At 36.5% G+C, this 17113-nt stretch overlaps 2 protein-coding genes across 2 annotated transcripts; one reads left to right on the top strand and one right to left on the bottom strand.

Moving 5' to 3' along the window:
- Nucleotides 1-3198: 3198 nt before the first annotated feature.
- parp16 (poly (ADP-ribose) polymerase family, member 16) lies at nucleotides 3199-8684 on the top strand. Its single transcript, XM_041794599.1, has 7 exons — nucleotides 3199-3258; nucleotides 5552-5748; nucleotides 6610-6747; nucleotides 6833-7039; nucleotides 7196-7367; nucleotides 7449-7593; nucleotides 8241-8684. Exons 2-7 carry the CDS (start codon nucleotides 5560-5562, stop codon nucleotides 8374-8376), a joined length of 987 nt encoding a protein of 328 aa, XP_041650533.1. The 5' UTR covers nucleotides 3199-3258; nucleotides 5552-5559; the 3' UTR covers nucleotides 8377-8684.
- A 6094-nt stretch (nucleotides 8685-14778) lies between these two features.
- On the bottom strand, nucleotides 14779-17113 carry si:ch73-330k17.3 (IGFBP domain-containing protein). Its single transcript, XM_041794604.1, has 4 exons — nucleotides 16786-17113; nucleotides 15277-15364; nucleotides 14999-15194; nucleotides 14779-14838 (listed from the first exon to the last, which is right to left on the bottom strand). Exons 1-4 carry the CDS (start codon nucleotides 17111-17113, stop codon nucleotides 14779-14781), a joined length of 672 nt encoding a protein of 223 aa, XP_041650538.1.

Genomic DNA, 17113 nt, shown 5'->3' with positions numbered 1-17113 from the left:
ATAAATGCAAAAAGAAATCATTAATAGCATCCAGAAAGATACTGAAATTCAATTTTTGTAGATAAATGAATAAAACCATCTTTTTTATATAAATAATTCTACTCATAAGAGAGCATACTACAGTAATAAAAATGCTTTTAACATTGAATTAGATATGAACTTTTTTGTATTTTTGAAAGTATATCTAAATCTATAACCCCATATTTAGATATATCATGCTCTGGTTTTAATGAATAGTGCCAAATGTAGACGTTTACACTTTATTCATACCCTATCTATGTTTTGTAAATAACAAAAAAGACAAATTAAACAGTTTCTGTACATTTGTAGGCAGAAAAAAATAAAATTATAGACCTTCTATACAGTGTAATATGGTTTTAGAATGATGGGCACACTTTGAGAACCATCTGTAAAGGATGTTTTTTTTTTTTTTTAAAAAAGAGGGAACTTCAACATTTTTGCCCAAAAGATGAATCAATTGTGCTTGATTAAATCTGAATTAAATTGTTGAAAATATAAAATTCTTTTGAATCAAGGTGTTTTCCTGCCAAAACTAGACCTGTTTCTTACACAGGTTTTTCACCAATCATGCCACAGTACACCGCTTTCCACATTATTAAGCAAATGAAATTTTTCTCTTATTTTCCTAAATATTAATGCAAATGACAGTCAGAATATTTTTCAAGTCATCAATCGTTAGAGCATAATTCAAATGTTTTTGAACAAACTTCATAATGATAACCATAATTTTTTTAACAATAAAAACCTCAAAATACACTGTTCCACATTATTATGCAAAACAAAGTTTTAAAAATTGTATAGGTTGTAAAGAACTGAAAATGGTCATTTGTAGAATTTGCAGCATTCGGAGGTCATATTTACTGAAATCAAAAGCTATTTCAATCAAAAACATTTTAACAGGCAAACTTAAATGTTAACATAGGAGCCCTTCTTTGATATCACCTTCACTATTCTTGCATCCATTGAACTTGTGAGTTTTTCGAGAGTTTCTCCTTGAATTTCTTTGCAGGATGTCAGAATATCCTCCCAGAGCTGCTGTTTTGATGTGAAATGCCTCCCACCCTCATAGATCTTTAGCTTGAGGATGCTCCAAAGGTTCTCAGTAGGGTTGAGGTCAGGGGAGGATGGGGGCCACACCATGAGTTTCTCTTCTTTAATGCCCATAGCAGCCAGTGACACAGAGGGATTCTTTGCAGCATGAGATGGTGCATTGTCATGCATAAAGAAAATTTTTCTACAGAAGGCGCTGCTCTTCTTTTTGTACCATGGAAGAAAGTGGTCAGTCAGAAACTCTATATACTTTGCCAAGGTCATTTTCACACCTTCAGGGACCCTAAAATGGCCTACCAGCTCTCTCCTTATGATTCTGGCCCAGAACATGACTCCGCCACCTCCTTGCTGATGTCACAGCCTTGTTGGGACATGGTGGCCATCCACCAACCATCCACTACTCCTCCATCTGGACTATCCAGGGTGGCATGGCACTCATCAGTAAATAAGACTGTTTGAAAATGAGTCTTCATGTATTTCTGGGCCCACTGCAACCATTTCTGCTTGTGAGCATTGGATCGGGCGGCCGAATAGTAGGTTTATACACGACTGCAAGCCTCTGGAGGATCCTACACCTTGAGGTTGGTGGGACTCCAGAGGCACCAGCAGCTTCAGATACCTGTTTGCTGCTTTGTAATGGCATTTTAGCAACTCCTCTCTTAAGCTGATGAATTTGTCCATCAGAAACTTTCCTCATTATGCCTTTATCTGCAGGAAACTGTCTGTACTCTGAATCAGCCGCAAATTTCTTCACAGTACGATAATCACGATTAATTTTTCATGAAATATCTAATGTTTACATTCCTTCTCCAAGGCATTGCACTATTTGAGGTTTTTCGGCAGCAGAGATCCTTTTTCTTTCCCATATTGCTTGAACCTGTGGCCTGCTTAATAATGTGGAACAGTGCATTTTGAGGTTTTTATTTAAAAAAAAAAAGAAGTTATCATTATGAAGTTTGTTCAAAAACATTTGAATTATGCTCTAATGGCTGGTGACTTGAAAAATATTCTGTCATTTGCATTAACATTTAGGAAAACAATAGAAAAATGTCATTTGCTTAAAAATGTGGAAAGCAGTGTATGTCAGCATCAAACTCAGTGATGATGAACATAATAGCCCCAGAAATAGTCTGCTAAAATTTCTCACTCACCCCCGTGGCTGCCTGTGGTGTAGGAACTGATCTCACTTTTGGAGGCTAAAAATGGCATACATTTGTTATTTAGAAATATGAGTCATTTCCCCAACAATTAACATATCCATTAAGTTAAAAGGCTAGTTTTTGATAAGAATAGTTTGGACTTTTTGATTTAAATTTAGTTTAGATTGAATTATTTTTAACTGCCAGTTTGTTAGTTTAGGTAAGTTTGTCATTTGCTTCACTTTTGTCTGGTTTTTATTAGTTTCAGTGTTAGTTTTAGTTTTTCAGCAACATGGGATACTTGTTAGGGTTGAGACCCAAAGGGTTAGAAAAAGTAAACATTATGAAACAGATTCTAACAGGCTGCTCCCAATTTTTTATTTAATTTATTCATGATTTGACACCTGAAAACAACTCATGACCTACAATCAACCATGCTGCAATTCTTCTTCAATTATCTTCAACTTTTGCATTATTACCTTAAAGGCTTTTCTTTAAGGAAGAAATGAAATCTCCCTACACTGACATGAAATAATCATTTAAATGTTTTGTATTTTGCTTTTTACAATATACATTTAATATATTTGCAAAATTTTGGGTAAATATTTAAAAAAAAAAATCTGATGGGGAATTTTCTCTGGTTATAATTGCTTTAGAGGGCTGGGGTTGAATTTATGGTTGCTCCAGCACTCCCAAAATGGTGAAAGCGTTTGTTTCGGCTGTGGCTCACTGGACATTCAAATAACTACTGAATGCTGCTTTCGTGTTCCCTCGTTATTTCAAAACTCGTATAGATTCGGGTACATAGAACAGACATTGTAACAAACATTGTAAGTATTTTTTTTCTTGTACCAGAGGCAGTGTGCTCTTCCTCCTATTCCATCGAAGCCTTTCGTTACAGTTCTTTATCCGGCAAACTTTGTGTTAATATATTGTGTCAATGGGGGAAAAACATAGCAATGCCGACACTCTTACGGCATGTGAACGCAGCAGTGCCGAAAGCTAACGTCCGCTGTTCTGGTGTGCTATGAGTTGAGGAAGACTAAAGGTAAAGACAATTTCTTATATAAAACCTGTGTCTTTCGAGCGAAATTGGTTTACATGCCACTCAGGACAATCCCTGACACATTCAGGATCTCAAATTTTTTATGACAATGCCGTAATTTAAACCAGTCAGCCCATTTGGCGACAGAGAAATTAGCAGCTTTTGACTTGTAGCTCAGCTTATGTTAGCTAGTCTAGCTAGCTCTCTTACTCTGAGAGACAACATAACTAGTTAGTTAGCTCAATAAAGGAGCTGAGGAGTGGTGTCAGCTTTTTCGTGGACAGTTCTACACGTAGAAATGTTGCATGGAGGGGTTTGTTTTGGAGTGTCAGCTTTTGTTTTGAATATGGACCATAAAAGTAAATGTGGACGTTAAATATTAACAAGGGTAAGGTCGTGTCAAACTTGACAGTTCGACTTCAGCTAATTTGGCCAAAGTTGCCTGACCTGATGGGTCGTTAACGAACAAGTGCACGAGTTCAAAGTGAGGCGTTGAGGATAATTTTGTATCGTTGGCCGAAAATGTCTACCCTTCAAAGTTAGATGTTGATGGGGGAGGAAAAGTTATCGTTTGAATATATGCAAAGCTACCTTGCTCAAATCGTGAGAGCAATGCAAATCTATTTGTATGAGTGCAATATTAAAACACATTTATCTTTCCCTATAATGTTATCAACCTTATAGTTATTTTTGTATTTATTCTACACCTGTTACATAATATCGACTGAAAAAAGCCTTTTATTATTTATCAGCTGTTTTTGTGCCTTCTGATCCATGAGCTGGCTCTTGAGGTTCTCCAGCTCAGTCTTCAAAATCTGCTCCTTCTCTTTGGCAGCCTGCTGCAGGGCAGAAAACTTCTCTATTATCTTCTCTGTGAGGGCATCATTTTCATCTTTTAGAGTCCAAATCAGCTGCTGGTCTCTGGACTCTCTCTCTGCGTTAACCTGACTTTGCTCTTCAATCTTGAGCTTATGATTGTCCACCATCTGTTTAGCATCAATCATGCCAGCTTCATGTCTGGCTTGAAGCTCCTTCTCTTCCTGGAGAGCCTTGGTGAACTTGTTTCTGTTCACAAATTACGCCATTTTCAGCTCCTCCTAGTCAGCATGAAGATGTTTCTTCTGCTTCTGCCTGTTAGTTTCATGAACTTTTTCTTTGCAATCTTGAAAGCAGAGAGTTTCTTGGTTGCTGTATTTTTCCAGCCTCTCAAGTGTTCTTTCAGTCTCCTTTCCCTGGTTTATGTACATTTCTTTGAGGGCTTTCTTCTTTGCAAGCTGCAGTTTGATCTACTCAAGCTCCTGGCTGATCTTGAGTTTTTCATTCATCTCTTACCAGCAGTTTTGCTTCTGTCACTCTAGATGTTTGTGGAGCTGCTTTACATCTTGACAGAGTCCTTCATACCCCATCTGTGTACGGTTGCATTGCTGTCTGAAAGAGCTATTGTTCCATCTTGCATTTGCTGGTTACTGTATTCATAAATTAGCAGAATGCCACTGACAAAAAAGATCCTGTCGAAGGTTTGTCTTAACAATCCTTGAGTTGTCTCTCAAAGTGCTGTCATCCTTGAATGGAGATTCAGGAGCAAGTGACTATTTGGACAGATAAGATAAACAGTCTTATTCCAGGACCAGGACTTCTTCTGGTATACCATCAGTGGCTCATAGACTGGAATCAGTATTCAGCTGAATGAAATCAGCATTCCATGGAATGAAATCTACATTCCATAGAATGGAATCTCTATTCTATGGAATGAATTCTACATTCCATAGAATGAAATCTTCATTCCATAGAATGAATTCTACATTCCAAAGAGTGAAATCTACACTTTATAGAATGAATTTTACATTCCATAGAATGAAATCTTCATTCCATAGAATGAATTCTACTTTCCATGGAATGAATTCTACATTCCATACTTGGAACGAGAATTGGAATTTGGCTAGTTTTTTGGTGTAAATGTCAAGCCCTGCATGCAATTATGATTTTTAATTGTACAGTGTAAAGGTTTCCATTGTTCTCATTTAAAATTGTTGACTTTTAGCTTTTAATTGTGTTAAAATAATTCTAAATTTTGTAGACTTGGACTTAGTCTCTTGGAGACATTGCACTTGGCAGTGCTTCCTTTTTTAAATTGATGAATCACTCTAAATCACATGGGAAATAATCACCACTAGTTTAACACCACAGTTTTTCTGTGCTGCAGCCCTCATGTACATGTGCTCATGAGCTGTTTTCTCTTCTTTAAACATTGTACTTTCATCTCATTTTGGTGTGACTTTATCACCTGTGTCTACAGTGCTGGGAATGCAGCCCCCTCTCCCACCTGAGGCGGTCAGAGAGCTGGTGTGCTCCTGTCTGCACAGAGATCCTGTAGCAGCAGACCTCCGCTTCAGCCTGTTTGTCGCTGCTGCACAGAACTACAAGAGAGATTCGCTGCTAAGGCCCTTCCCTCCCAGATACATCAGTGGGGAAAATAAGGACTTTGATGAGCTGGTAAGACATTATCACCCCTGAAAGTCAACTTAAACGAAGCAAAGACTTAGCCTGCTTTTTGATATTAGAAGTAACCATCTAAGGTAGTAGGTTAATTTAGACAAACGTTGTTTTGATTATTTAGATAGAATATACATGAATACGACCAGCCACTTGGTGGCACTATCATGTCGCTAAATATATTGGTCTGTTTAGAAATATGGTAAACATGACTCCCTATTTGTATGGTTTTCAAAACATTAAGATGGATAAATAGATGGTTTAAGAAATATTTGATATACAGAAACAAAGCTGCTGCTTTCTCATTTAAACCCGCTCTAATCCTTTCATTTGTTTAGAGGGTTCATAAAATAAAAAAAATTTTTTTCAGAAGCCACTTTATGTGATCAACTTATGATGTTCTGCTCTGCATTACTTTGTGGTGTATGTGTTTGTTATTACATAGATTATATTATGCTGTTATGTAACCTTGGTACAATACCTTAAATGGCAACTTTTATGCTTAATATTATAACAAATTAAATGAACTAAAGTCTGACATAGAATAAACTCATGGAAATATGCAGGTCATTGAGTATCTGTAATGTAAATGCATAATATGTTGCCCAATATGCAGCAGTTAGATTGCCATAAATATATACTGTATGTTAAATCACGCTTCTGTATCTGCTTTTCTATTGCCCTCTTAATAAGGTAGAAATATTATCATGTCAAAATGCAGTCTAGACATTTTGCTGGCGCTGATGTCCATACAAGATGATATCTTAGGTTACAAGAGAAAGGGAAAAAGGCATAGACAGGTGAGACCTCTCCTGTTCTCTCAGCATGATAATACGTTTTTGTGGGTTTTTTGTTCTGTAGTTGGCAGATGTAAACTCTTTGCCTGGGGTGAGAGAGTTGGTGAGACTGCGACCCAGAGAGGGCGATCATTATCTGGCTCTCACACACTGGATCCTCTCCTCAAAGAGCTTTGCTGTGAAGACGCTGCAGAAAGAAGAGGTACACACCTAAAAGAACTGATACATTGATTATAACATCTTTTTAGTTGTTTTTGTTCACATTATGTTTCTTCCATCTCTACCAGTATGGAAAACTTTGCAACCTGACTGAAAATGAGGGGATTACGGCACCTGTACCTGACTTCTTGTTTGAGCTGGAGTACTGTGATCAGATGAACGCCAGATTTGAAAAGACAAAGGCTGGAAGAGATGTTTTTTATGCATTCCATGGGAGCCGACTGGAGAACTTTCACTCTATCATTCACAACGGGCTGCACTGCCACCTTAATAAGGTTAGTTTAGCCATTAATGTCTTTTTGGAAGTGTTATCACTGTTGAAGGGCAGAGATTACTGCACCATGAAGATCAGAAATCTTTCTGAATCCATGTCTCTGCTCAACCCACAAAAACAGATTTAGTTTGGTCTCTTGTCTGCATGTGGTTCGCAGAACTCTGTGTTTGGAGAGGGGACCTACCTCACCAGTGACCTCAGCATGGCTGTTCTCTACAGTCCTCACAGCAGTGGCTGGAGAGAAAGTCTTCTAGGCTCACTGCTCAGTTGTGTTGCCTTGTGTGAAGTCATTGATCACCCTGACGTAAAGTGCCAGGTGAAGAAAAAAGGTGCGTTAATGTTAGGACTCAAAGAATTTTTTAAATCATCCTGCATCTCAACTTGTGTCTGACAATATTCTCTCATTTCAGACTCTGAAATCATTGACCGCCAGCGCTCAAGAGCAAAGAACAGTGAAGGAGGAGATGTGCCACAGAAGTACTTTGTAGTTACCAACAATCAACTTTTGAGAGTGAAATACCTGTTGGTTTATTCTCAGAGGAGGCACCTGTCTAGGTAAGGTTAAGTCATAGTCATGTAGCAAAAGCTACATCCTTTTTTGTTTACTGTTTTCTTCCTCCAAATGGTAAAGTTGAAAAAGGCATTTTGCATAACCTTTCAAAGCCAATGGATTGGCCAGATTTCATCAGGCAGATCTGTCCTACAAAGCCTCAATCTGAAAACTTTGTGTCTGGTAAGAGAACAGATGAACCAATCAGCATCATTCAAGGTGAACAAGGTTATAGCTCGCTGTTATCAGAAATGGACAACATTCTTCTTAAAAGATTTGCAAAGAATCGCACTGAAAAGTTTTCTTGATGGAAAAGAATTTCTTGTTTTGATCGTCTCATAATGAATGTGATAGACAGAACATTCGTCCAATCATCCTCCAAGATCTTTTTTAAAAAGTTCTGCCCTTCCCAAGCACAGACTCTAGGACGTTGCCCAGATGGACGTGAAATATATCCTTTTTAATAGAAATGTGAAACTGTCATGTAAGGTTATATTTTTTTAACATGACTGGATTTTATTTGATCAAAATGTTTCAATTAAACTACAATGTTCCTCCTTTAAATCCTTTGTTTTTCAGTTAACAAAATAAATGAATACATTTAGTTTTTCTTTGATGAACAAAGTGTCACGTTCGGATTTTTCCTTTCCAGACATTCCCGCAGCTCCTCGTGGCTCCTCAGACACCACTTTGCCATCATGATGAGTCTCTATCTTCTGCTGCTCATTTTAATCGGTGCCTTTAACTCCACCGCCTTCGTATCCTTTTGGAACAGACTGTTCAGGTGACAGGACGGCGGGACGGATGGCCTGGATGTTTGATATCGTTGGTGCCTTCCTGATCAGACTGATTAGAGGCCTGACTGAAGTTTTATGCACCTTTAGACTGTTTTCTCTCTACAATCAGACTTCTATTTCTTTGTACAAATAACTTTAATTACTGTAATTCCCAAACAAGATATCTTTATATTAGCAGCTGTTCTACTTTGTATTAATTTAGCTGAAATGGGAGTTAAGATTGTTTCACTCTTAAAAATGTTATGCAATGTTTCATCTGTAATTTGTATGGTTTAGTAAACATCCTGATTTTAAGATCAGCTCTGTGGCTGTGTGGTTTTAGTCCTCAGAGGGAAAAGTAACCAGGGTTAAAAGAGGAAAGTGGACATGTTAAGCCATCTTTTTGAAATAGTCTCTCTTTTATTAATATCTTCAGGAACTAAGGATTTTTGTAGCAACTTGTTATATAAACTCATTAGTTTCTTTTATACTAAGTCTACTGATCATTTGCTCTATCCCTTTATCTGTATAATGCTGATTCATGACAAAAGTTATCTCAAGACACTACAAAAACAAGGTGCAGACACTACTGTTTATTTACTTTGTTGTTTCTTTTCAGGCATAAATCCCAGTCTGTTCAGACTTAAATTAGAGCCACCACTAAAACATATTTTAAAGAGAGATTGTCTGTTGATTTTTGGTCAATATCATAAAAAAAAAAAAAAAAAAAATGCTCATCATTACCCCTAAGTGAAGTCTCCACATTTTGAACCTAGTGTTGAAAAATATTTATATATTTTTTTCTTTTCATTAGTTTTACAACACAGGAAAGTAAATTCATTTCTTCCTTTATGACCCTCCTTCATATAAAAATCTGGAACCAGAAAATGTTTGACTTTTTGAATATAAATAACAAATCTTTGCAGCTGTCTTGTCAGATTATTGAATAATCAATATCTCTAATTCTAATACTTGCTTCTTACAGTTATAATTAAACTGGTAACAACTCATAAACCTATCATGTTTTCAGTGAAGCACTTTTCAAGATTTCTCTTCAAAACCTACCAATAGAAACAAAAACAGACGGCCATAATCAACAGAAGCATTCAGAGATGTCAGTGACCACAGATAGCTGAGAGGGGAAGTCACAAATAATCATGAGCCACAAATAATCAGAATCGGCTTTATTGGTCAAGAATGCTTATGCAATCAGGAATATGTCTCCTGTTAGATTGGCTCTTAATGTACAGGAATTAAACATTAAATATTAAAAAATAAAAGATATAGATTTAAAAACTTACAAACTCTTGTTAGGTATTTTTCTAACATATGGAAGTCCTTGTGCAGTGATGGTGCGGTTGTAACATGTGCAAAGGGTGCAAAAATGCTGAAAAGACATTATCAAAAGCATAAAATGTGCAAAGATGTAGGCAAATTTACACAAGGTCGATAGCATAATTAAGATTCATTAACTAGTGCAAATGTGAATTTGCAGTGAGGTATTTCATCAGAGTGAGTTTTCTTGCAAAACACCAATTATATACCAGATATAGGAATTGACATTTAAATTAATAAACAGCTGTCAGCAAAGAGTGTAAATTTAGATATAGATATGTATGTATGAGTATATCAACATAGATATGATACTTTTATAATTATACAGTTATAAGACTGCAAATAGTCTCAACTTCACAAATACAAGAGTGAGCTATTGATACTTTGCCTGCAGCACCTTCTACTCCAAAATACAACTGAATGTTTTTTAAGTACTTGTACTTTTTTTTCTCCAATATTTTTATTTAATGTTCTTAATTTCCTGAATAAAGGCTACAAACAATGACAAACTAAAGAAAGCGAATAGCTTTAATGGATACAGTTGCATAGAAAGTTACAGGCAATAGAAAAATAATCGGCGAGAGATCAGGCCTAATATAGATCGGATAGGGCTGCCTTACTTTGTAAAACTAATCCGTCTATGCATGTAAAATACTTGTGAGATACTCTAAAGGGAACCAGTTCTAATTTAACTTTACTCCCCTAACAGGAGGGATCCAGACACAAATCTTTGTAATAATGATTTTTCTAAAAGCAAAAGTGAGAATGTTATACAACATTTTATCAGCTTCAGTGATTATATTCTGACCTGAAGTCTCAAAATCAGAGACATATATTTCCCATTTCAAAAAGTAATTCTGATGTAAACTTGAGCAGATTGTGACAGATCAAGTACCATTTTCTACATTTTGCATTTATTTATTTGTTTATTTTATTCAACAAAACAAAAAACAATTCATATTAAACATAAAAAATCGTCCACTTTGAATGAAAAGGAGCAGAATTAAGAATAGTCTTATAATATCTGCCCCATTTTCACAAAACATTGATCAACGGATCATTACCTGCATAGTAAACTCAACCTTTTTACCATGATACCTTTTTGTCAATCACTTGTACAATCCTGGAAAGCACTTTGAACTGCAATTGAATTTGTTTGAAAGGTGCTATATAAATAAAGTTTGATTGATTGAGTAAGATATAAAAATAAAACACAAGCTGCAGGCCAGAACAGCGGCTTATATCCTGGTACCACTCAATAAGTAAGAATACTAATCCGAAAATCAATATTATGGCACCCTGGCCCCCTAACACAATTTACCTTTTTTCTTCATACTTTCTCATCATACTAGCTTTAATATTTCTTTTAAACATAATTATTGATTTAGACTCTTTAGTTTCTCTGTCGAGATTATTCCATAAACTGATTCCTTTCACAGAAACACATTAACACACAAAGTAGAAAGAAGTGGATTAAAAGAGGCAATATACCTGTATGAGTTATCTTGATATCTTTTTGGCTTCGTTTTGTTTCTTTTCATTGCTGTCAAACATAGAAGTAACATAGACTGGATGGTTTTAAAATGTGTGGTATTGAAAAGTTTCTAAATGTCTGACAACCTTTAAATCTAATTGTTTGCTTTAATAAAAAAAAAAAACAACTAAATACAAGCTGTGCTCATGTATGGTATTATAGTGAGCGATTAAAGCACGAATAGAATAGATTCAAATATTCATTTATCATTTATATCCCAGTGGCTTTAAAGGATGCACACTAGAAGATATATCCTTAAATGCAACAGGTGTAAAACAGCTCTTTTGATATTTCGAGTATTGTTTTACAATTTCTTATTTAGCAACCTTAATGTGGGATGGCTGTCTATGATTAAGAGTCTTCAGACACCCTGACCATAATCCTGTGTTGATGTCTGCAGCTAAAACCTATGCATCAAGTTCGTCCTCATAATAATCTCTCCTATTGTTCTCTGTGTCTGAGTTGTGTTCAAACCTCTAGCATGGGTTTCCTCTGACACAGACACATTTATTACAGCTGGCACGCAGACAGTCCTTTGTTATCCTCTGTTTTTTTATCAGTGAAAAAGTGCGACGGCTGTGTGGGACGATAACAGAGGCGGCATGCTTTAGTCTCAGATCCCGTCTTAATAATAGACACTTGATATGCTGATGTGTATCTGCAGGTAGAAGCAGACAAAATGTGTTTACGCGAGGATTTTAGATGTTTCTTTTTGCTTCTGATCCTGCAGGATGACAAATCCCTAAATAAAATTATAATGCACATTTAGAGATTTAAGATCTCCCTTTAAATATAAAAAATCCCAATAATGCTATTAATGCCAATTGCAAACAATCAAAATAAAATTCAGTTGCTATTCTCACTACAATAATTGAAGCAGATGTATTCTTCTAATGTTTGTCTCCTCTGACACGTGCTTCTGTTTGTTTACTCACCAAATTGGAGCAGGAGCTGCAGGGTCCTTTCCTCTCTCTGATTAAACCCAGGATATCATTTACACCCTGTCAGTGATGCAATTGTTAAAAGAAGATGAAAGAAAATCCAAGCCTTTGTTTTGGTACAAAAACGGTTCCTTCTTGCGAAACCCTGCTGATAAACGGCTTCTCTTCTTCAGAAATGGCTGACATTCGAAGGACACAGAACAAACTGTCCATTGTCGGTCCCCACTTTATTCCCTGTCTGTACAAGCTTCATTATGGCTGCCTCATAAACCGTCTGTTATTGAGTAACCATCGGCTGTCAGGGGGGCAGCGATGGCAGAGGGGTCGCTTCAGGATGCTTTACTACTTGGAAATTATACAAAAAAGACCTGTATGGATAATATTGAAGAGCATTGTTGCACCTCTTTCCTTTCATAAATCTCCACTTATTCACAGATCAACATTGTTTAAGAAAGGAGCTTCTTCCAAGTTACTTAAAACCAAATGGGGTAAACAGTCTCTTCTTTTTGGCTTGACAGAGTTTGGATAGTGGTTTAACCAAACCCTAACCTTTTTATCCACTGTCTCATACCATTTGTTAATAATTATGTGTGTTATTTTGTTGTAATTTGCTTCTTTAGTTTTTTTTGGGCCTCTTTTGATAGGACAGCTGAAAAGAGACAGGAAATATGGGGAGTGAGTGGGGGAAGACGCACCAAACTTTGTAGATTTGTTGTTCCTGCGACCAGTGCGCCGAGGACTACAACCCCAGCAGCTGGGTGACTGATCAGCCCACCAAGCCAAACTGGTGCTCATGTCTGCTCTTAATTTAGAGCAATAGAATTAAGGGTTTGTGTAGATTTTGGTGAAGTTTGTCTGACACTTACCACATAGTAGAGTCTTCAGGAATATTATGTATACATGAGAAGTCAAATTATTGCTGATCATCTCTTTCTTTTATCACATAGAGGAATAAATAGAAAATTCTGTTTCTCATTACCCTCTAAAGACTCTTCATGGGAGCTTTTATTTCATTACAAAAATTCAGTTGTTGAGATAAATCAGTTGGAAACCAACTACCAAAACATAATATATGATGTTCACATTAATGAGGCTAGCATGACTAAAACTCATTCATTGACTGATTAATCAAAGATTAAGGCAAAGATCTTAGGGGGGTGCAAGGCTTTGTCTGCTCTGAGGCTGCCAACATTAGATCTGCAATTATTGAGTAAAACCATGATAAAGTAGGTATTGAATAGTTTATACAAAGGTCTTTTTTAGAGTTTATCAGTGAAACAATTGAAATATGTGTTGATTTTTGGCGGCAGTGTATCACTTTTTCTTCTCTCTTGGGTTCTGGAGGGGCTCCTCTTTTCTTAGGTGCATGTAGGGGGGGCTCCAAGGAAAATTGGTCGGGAACACTGCCATAATCAACCTTAATCATATGTAATGAAAGCCCTGGAGAATGGTGAAAATGTAAAAATAGGGGTGCTCTGATGCATCATTTAAACATCGGTATCTGCCCTTTTGATAACCATCATATGGCCCAATATCAGCAGCAGATTTTTATCTGCTCATATCAAGTTGCAGGAATTTAGCTCACATAAGATAATTCTGAGAAGAGGAAACAACATGTTTTACAAACTCTGATCTGTATTCATGTTCAAACAAGAAAAGATGTTGGTGTTGTGGGAGTTTTACACCAAAAGAAGTGATGAAAAAACATCGGTATCATACCTGATTTTTACAATCTGTGCACCTGTATAAATATTTTTTTAGCTCTCACAATCTTAGCTCTTCTCTGAATCTATAGAAAATTATTTTTTTGTTCTGTATCTTAAACAAAATTATGTTTGTACTTTGTCTCAGTTCAATGCTCAGACTTTTGCAAATCCACCCCACCAGATTATTTCCTGGACTTTCTTTGAATGTTGTGGAAATAATACGTTTCTTCATTTAGTGGTGTATGAATATGGTCTTCAGTTATCATGGCTAATCTGCTCTTTTTAGTTGCCATTTTTTTATTAATTCAGTCCAACATTTAAGTGTAATTGATTTTAAATAGAGAAGTCATCAGTAGTGAAGAACAGGTAAAGTTGAAGACATAAAGTTCAACTTTTGATGGAGACTTTGTCATTTTAGAGTTATTTTTAAAATGAAATAAATTCATGTCAGTTACATACAAAACCTCTCATGGGATTATTTTTGGAGTGAGCTTTGCCGTAGATAAAGCAAAGATAAATTACACAAAATATTAAAATAAACAAAAAAAAAAGAAGAAAAATATAGTAAATAAAGATATTAGTATTATTTTTAAATGCTGTAAAAAGTGCCAGTGTTCAGAAATTGACAACATAAAGTTAAACCTACATAAGATCTGGCTTTATTTTTTCAGCAAATCAAGGATGACAGAAACACTCTCCATGCCAAAGAAACATATAAACAAAGTATGCATTGACATTGACATTTATATCTCACTATTTAAAATACATACAATATCACAAGTTTTTAATTTAGATTTACATTGCATTCAAAATGTCACTTTTGGATAAAGATGTTACAAATTTTACAGATAGCTGCCTTTTTATTTTGTTGCTACATGGGCTCTTTAAACAGGAGGATTTACTGCTGTGAATCCAGACAGGAGGGGACCAAACACAGAAAATGCCCCTCAGAATGACTCTGCAGAGAAAAAAAGGACAGTGTGTTAGATCTGTGCATTTCTGGGTAAAAGTAATTGAATTTATTTGTAAAGCATCGCTTTACAAATAAATGGTGATCACCATTTACAATAAATGGTGATTTGGTGATTTGTTATTGTGTGCATCATTCCTCCACTCACATGTAGGTTGCTGTGGCATACAGGACTATGACTGGCCATCAGGTGATTGTGCACACACCTCCCAAAGTGCTGTAGGCAGGAGGAGTTTGAGGGGCTGCAGGTCTGAGAGCAGGATGGAGGTTTGAGCAGCAGGCAGCTAGAGCAGGATGTGTGCTGGCAGGAGCCCTGACACTCTTTCTTCTCCAGTGACACAAACCTACAGGGTGAAAAAATTCAGAGAGCTGTTATAATCGCAGCAAAGATGTAAAAATTCCAAGTGTGTTTGTTGTTTCAGCCACCTTGCAGAGCAGATTTCAGAGGGGTTGGCCTGACAGTACTCCTTTGTGCACTCTGGATGACACACCTCTGGATCCAAGGATTCAATCACTGCACGGAGCACATGTAAAACATTTTCAGACACATGTGAAACTTAAAATCTACAAAGTCTTAAATGTTATATTTACATCTTTTCTCTAAGCAGCAACAAAGCATAAAAAAAATCTGTTACTACGTCTGATAGCGTATCATTAACGGTGACAACTGTGTTCACTGTGAGGAGATAAGAGGTATAATGATGGCTTAACCGTGAGCCGAAACCTTTGAATCAAAGGAAGCCTTGACCGTACTATCAGTCTCACAGCTCATAAAAAAGATTAAACACACTGGCACTGTTCCCACTGCAATGACTTACGCACCATTCACATTTAGACTTAATATCCACTTGCTTTATTTTTAAAAAAAAATTCACATTTATACAATACAGCATAAAAAGGTAAACTTCAGCTCCCCTCTACTAGCTACAGCCTAATTTACAGCATATACTTTATAACCAATGCAATAACATAAAAATATGAATTGAATCTTGGTTTATTTTACTTAGCTCTCTTTGTCCAATAACTACTTAAAGCTCCTATCAGGAGCTTGAACTTTTACTATTTTTGGCACCCCTTGTGGACAGAGACAAACATGTTATCTCCTAAGGATTTTACTCAATGCGAGCATTTGTAATGGAAGTTTTTAGCAAAAGCTGTTTCTGCATTATTGCTGTTGATCTCCATATCTGACACCTACCCTGCAGCACTGTATACAGCCATTTGAAAATTATTGTGAAGAAGGAATCAATCATGTTGCTGATGGTTTGGTTTGCTTTCTAAGCTCATAAAGAGGTATCAGCATGAATTTAAGTCTGTTTCTTGACCAGTGGAAAATTTCTAACAGGAGCTTTAAGTTAGATTTGACTACAAGACTCTTAGTGTTTGATGGAGGGCTTTTTATTCAGGTTTATTTTTAGCTATGTGTAGTTATTTCTGTAAAAATACAGAATATATAAAAAAAAACATTAACATATTTGAGTGGGTGTAATAGAAAATGATATATAGGCTGAATAAAAGCTGGCCTAAACAAATATTTTAAGATGTTTAAATGTACAAAATCACCAAAATAACCTTCAAACTTTATGGAGAAATCAGTCATTCAAACATTATTTCTAAAGCCAATGAAAGATAAACTCAGTTGTTTTTCAAAGTGCTTTACAAGAGAGTGCAAGGAAATTTACAAAAATCAAATGTTAAAACCCCAATCTAATGACCAATTTAGTCAATAAAATAAAAAAACATGGATGAAGTAAATAAGAGACAAAAATATTCCTATTATTAAACAATAAAATAATGAGCTAATGAGAGAAAATATTCAATAACTCACTAAGATGTCAACAAAATGCAGTTTTGCTTCTGTGATATAAAGTTGCCACTCATGCAGATACTTGATCAATAAAAAATGGCATCACCTGCTCTAAACTTGAATCTCACCTGCTTTACAGATCCCTCTGCGCTCTGCGTCTGCTTTGTCACCCACTGCATCCTGCAAAACGCACACCAGCCCCTCGTCACACTTGCCCAGGTAGTCCCACGTCCCTCCACAGCTCTCCCCCTCTGTCCGGGCACAAACAGGGCAGCAGCCGCACACCCCTGTTGTCATGCCACCTTTACACTGCAGCTTCAGCGCCCGCCGGGAGGAGCAGTGAATGCGCTCGCATGGTGGGCAGTGAAGAGCCTGAAGCTGCTGAGCACCCCCAGAGGACGTCTCCTGAGACCCCAAGACCCCTACCAGGGCCCCCCAAAAGATCAGCATCCACAT

The sequence above is a fragment of the Cheilinus undulatus genome, linkage group 9, assembly GCF_018320785.1.
Source record: "Cheilinus undulatus linkage group 9, ASM1832078v1, whole genome shotgun sequence".
NCBI classification, from domain to species: domain Eukaryota; kingdom Metazoa; phylum Chordata; class Actinopteri; order Labriformes; family Labridae; genus Cheilinus; species Cheilinus undulatus.
The sequence above is the reverse complement of the archived record's forward strand: the minus strand, read 5'-3'. Positions and strand labels throughout refer to the sequence as shown.

What these genes read in the sequence shown, in the direction of transcription:
- parp16 (XM_041794599.1), top strand. Translation starts at nt 5,560, where the DNA reads ATGCAGCCCCCTCTCCCACCTGAGGCGGTCAGAGAGCTGGTGTGCTCC. An exon ending in TGCACTGCCACCTTAATAAG is followed by an intron (nt 7,040 to 7,195) that starts GTTAGTTTAGCC and finishes TGTGGTTCGCAG; the next exon opens with AACTCTGTGTTTGGAGAGGG. An exon ending in CAGAGGAGGCACCTGTCTAG is followed by an intron (nt 7,594 to 8,240) that starts GTAAGGTTAAGT and finishes TTTCCTTTCCAG; the next exon opens with ACATTCCCGCAGCTCCTCGT.
- si:ch73-330k17.3 (XM_041794604.1), bottom strand. Translation starts at nt 17,113, where the DNA reads ATGTGGATGCTGATCTTTTGGGGGGCCCTGGTAGGGGTCTTGGGGTCT. An exon ending in CAGAGGGATCTGTAAAGCAG is followed by an intron (nt 15,365 to 16,785) that starts GTGAGATTCAAG and finishes TGCTCCGTGCAG; the next exon opens with TGATTGAATCCTTGGATCCA. An exon ending in TCTGAAATCTGCTCTGCAAG is followed by an intron (nt 15,195 to 15,276) that starts GTGGCTGAAACA and finishes TTCACCCTGTAG; the next exon opens with GTTTGTGTCACTGGAGAAGA.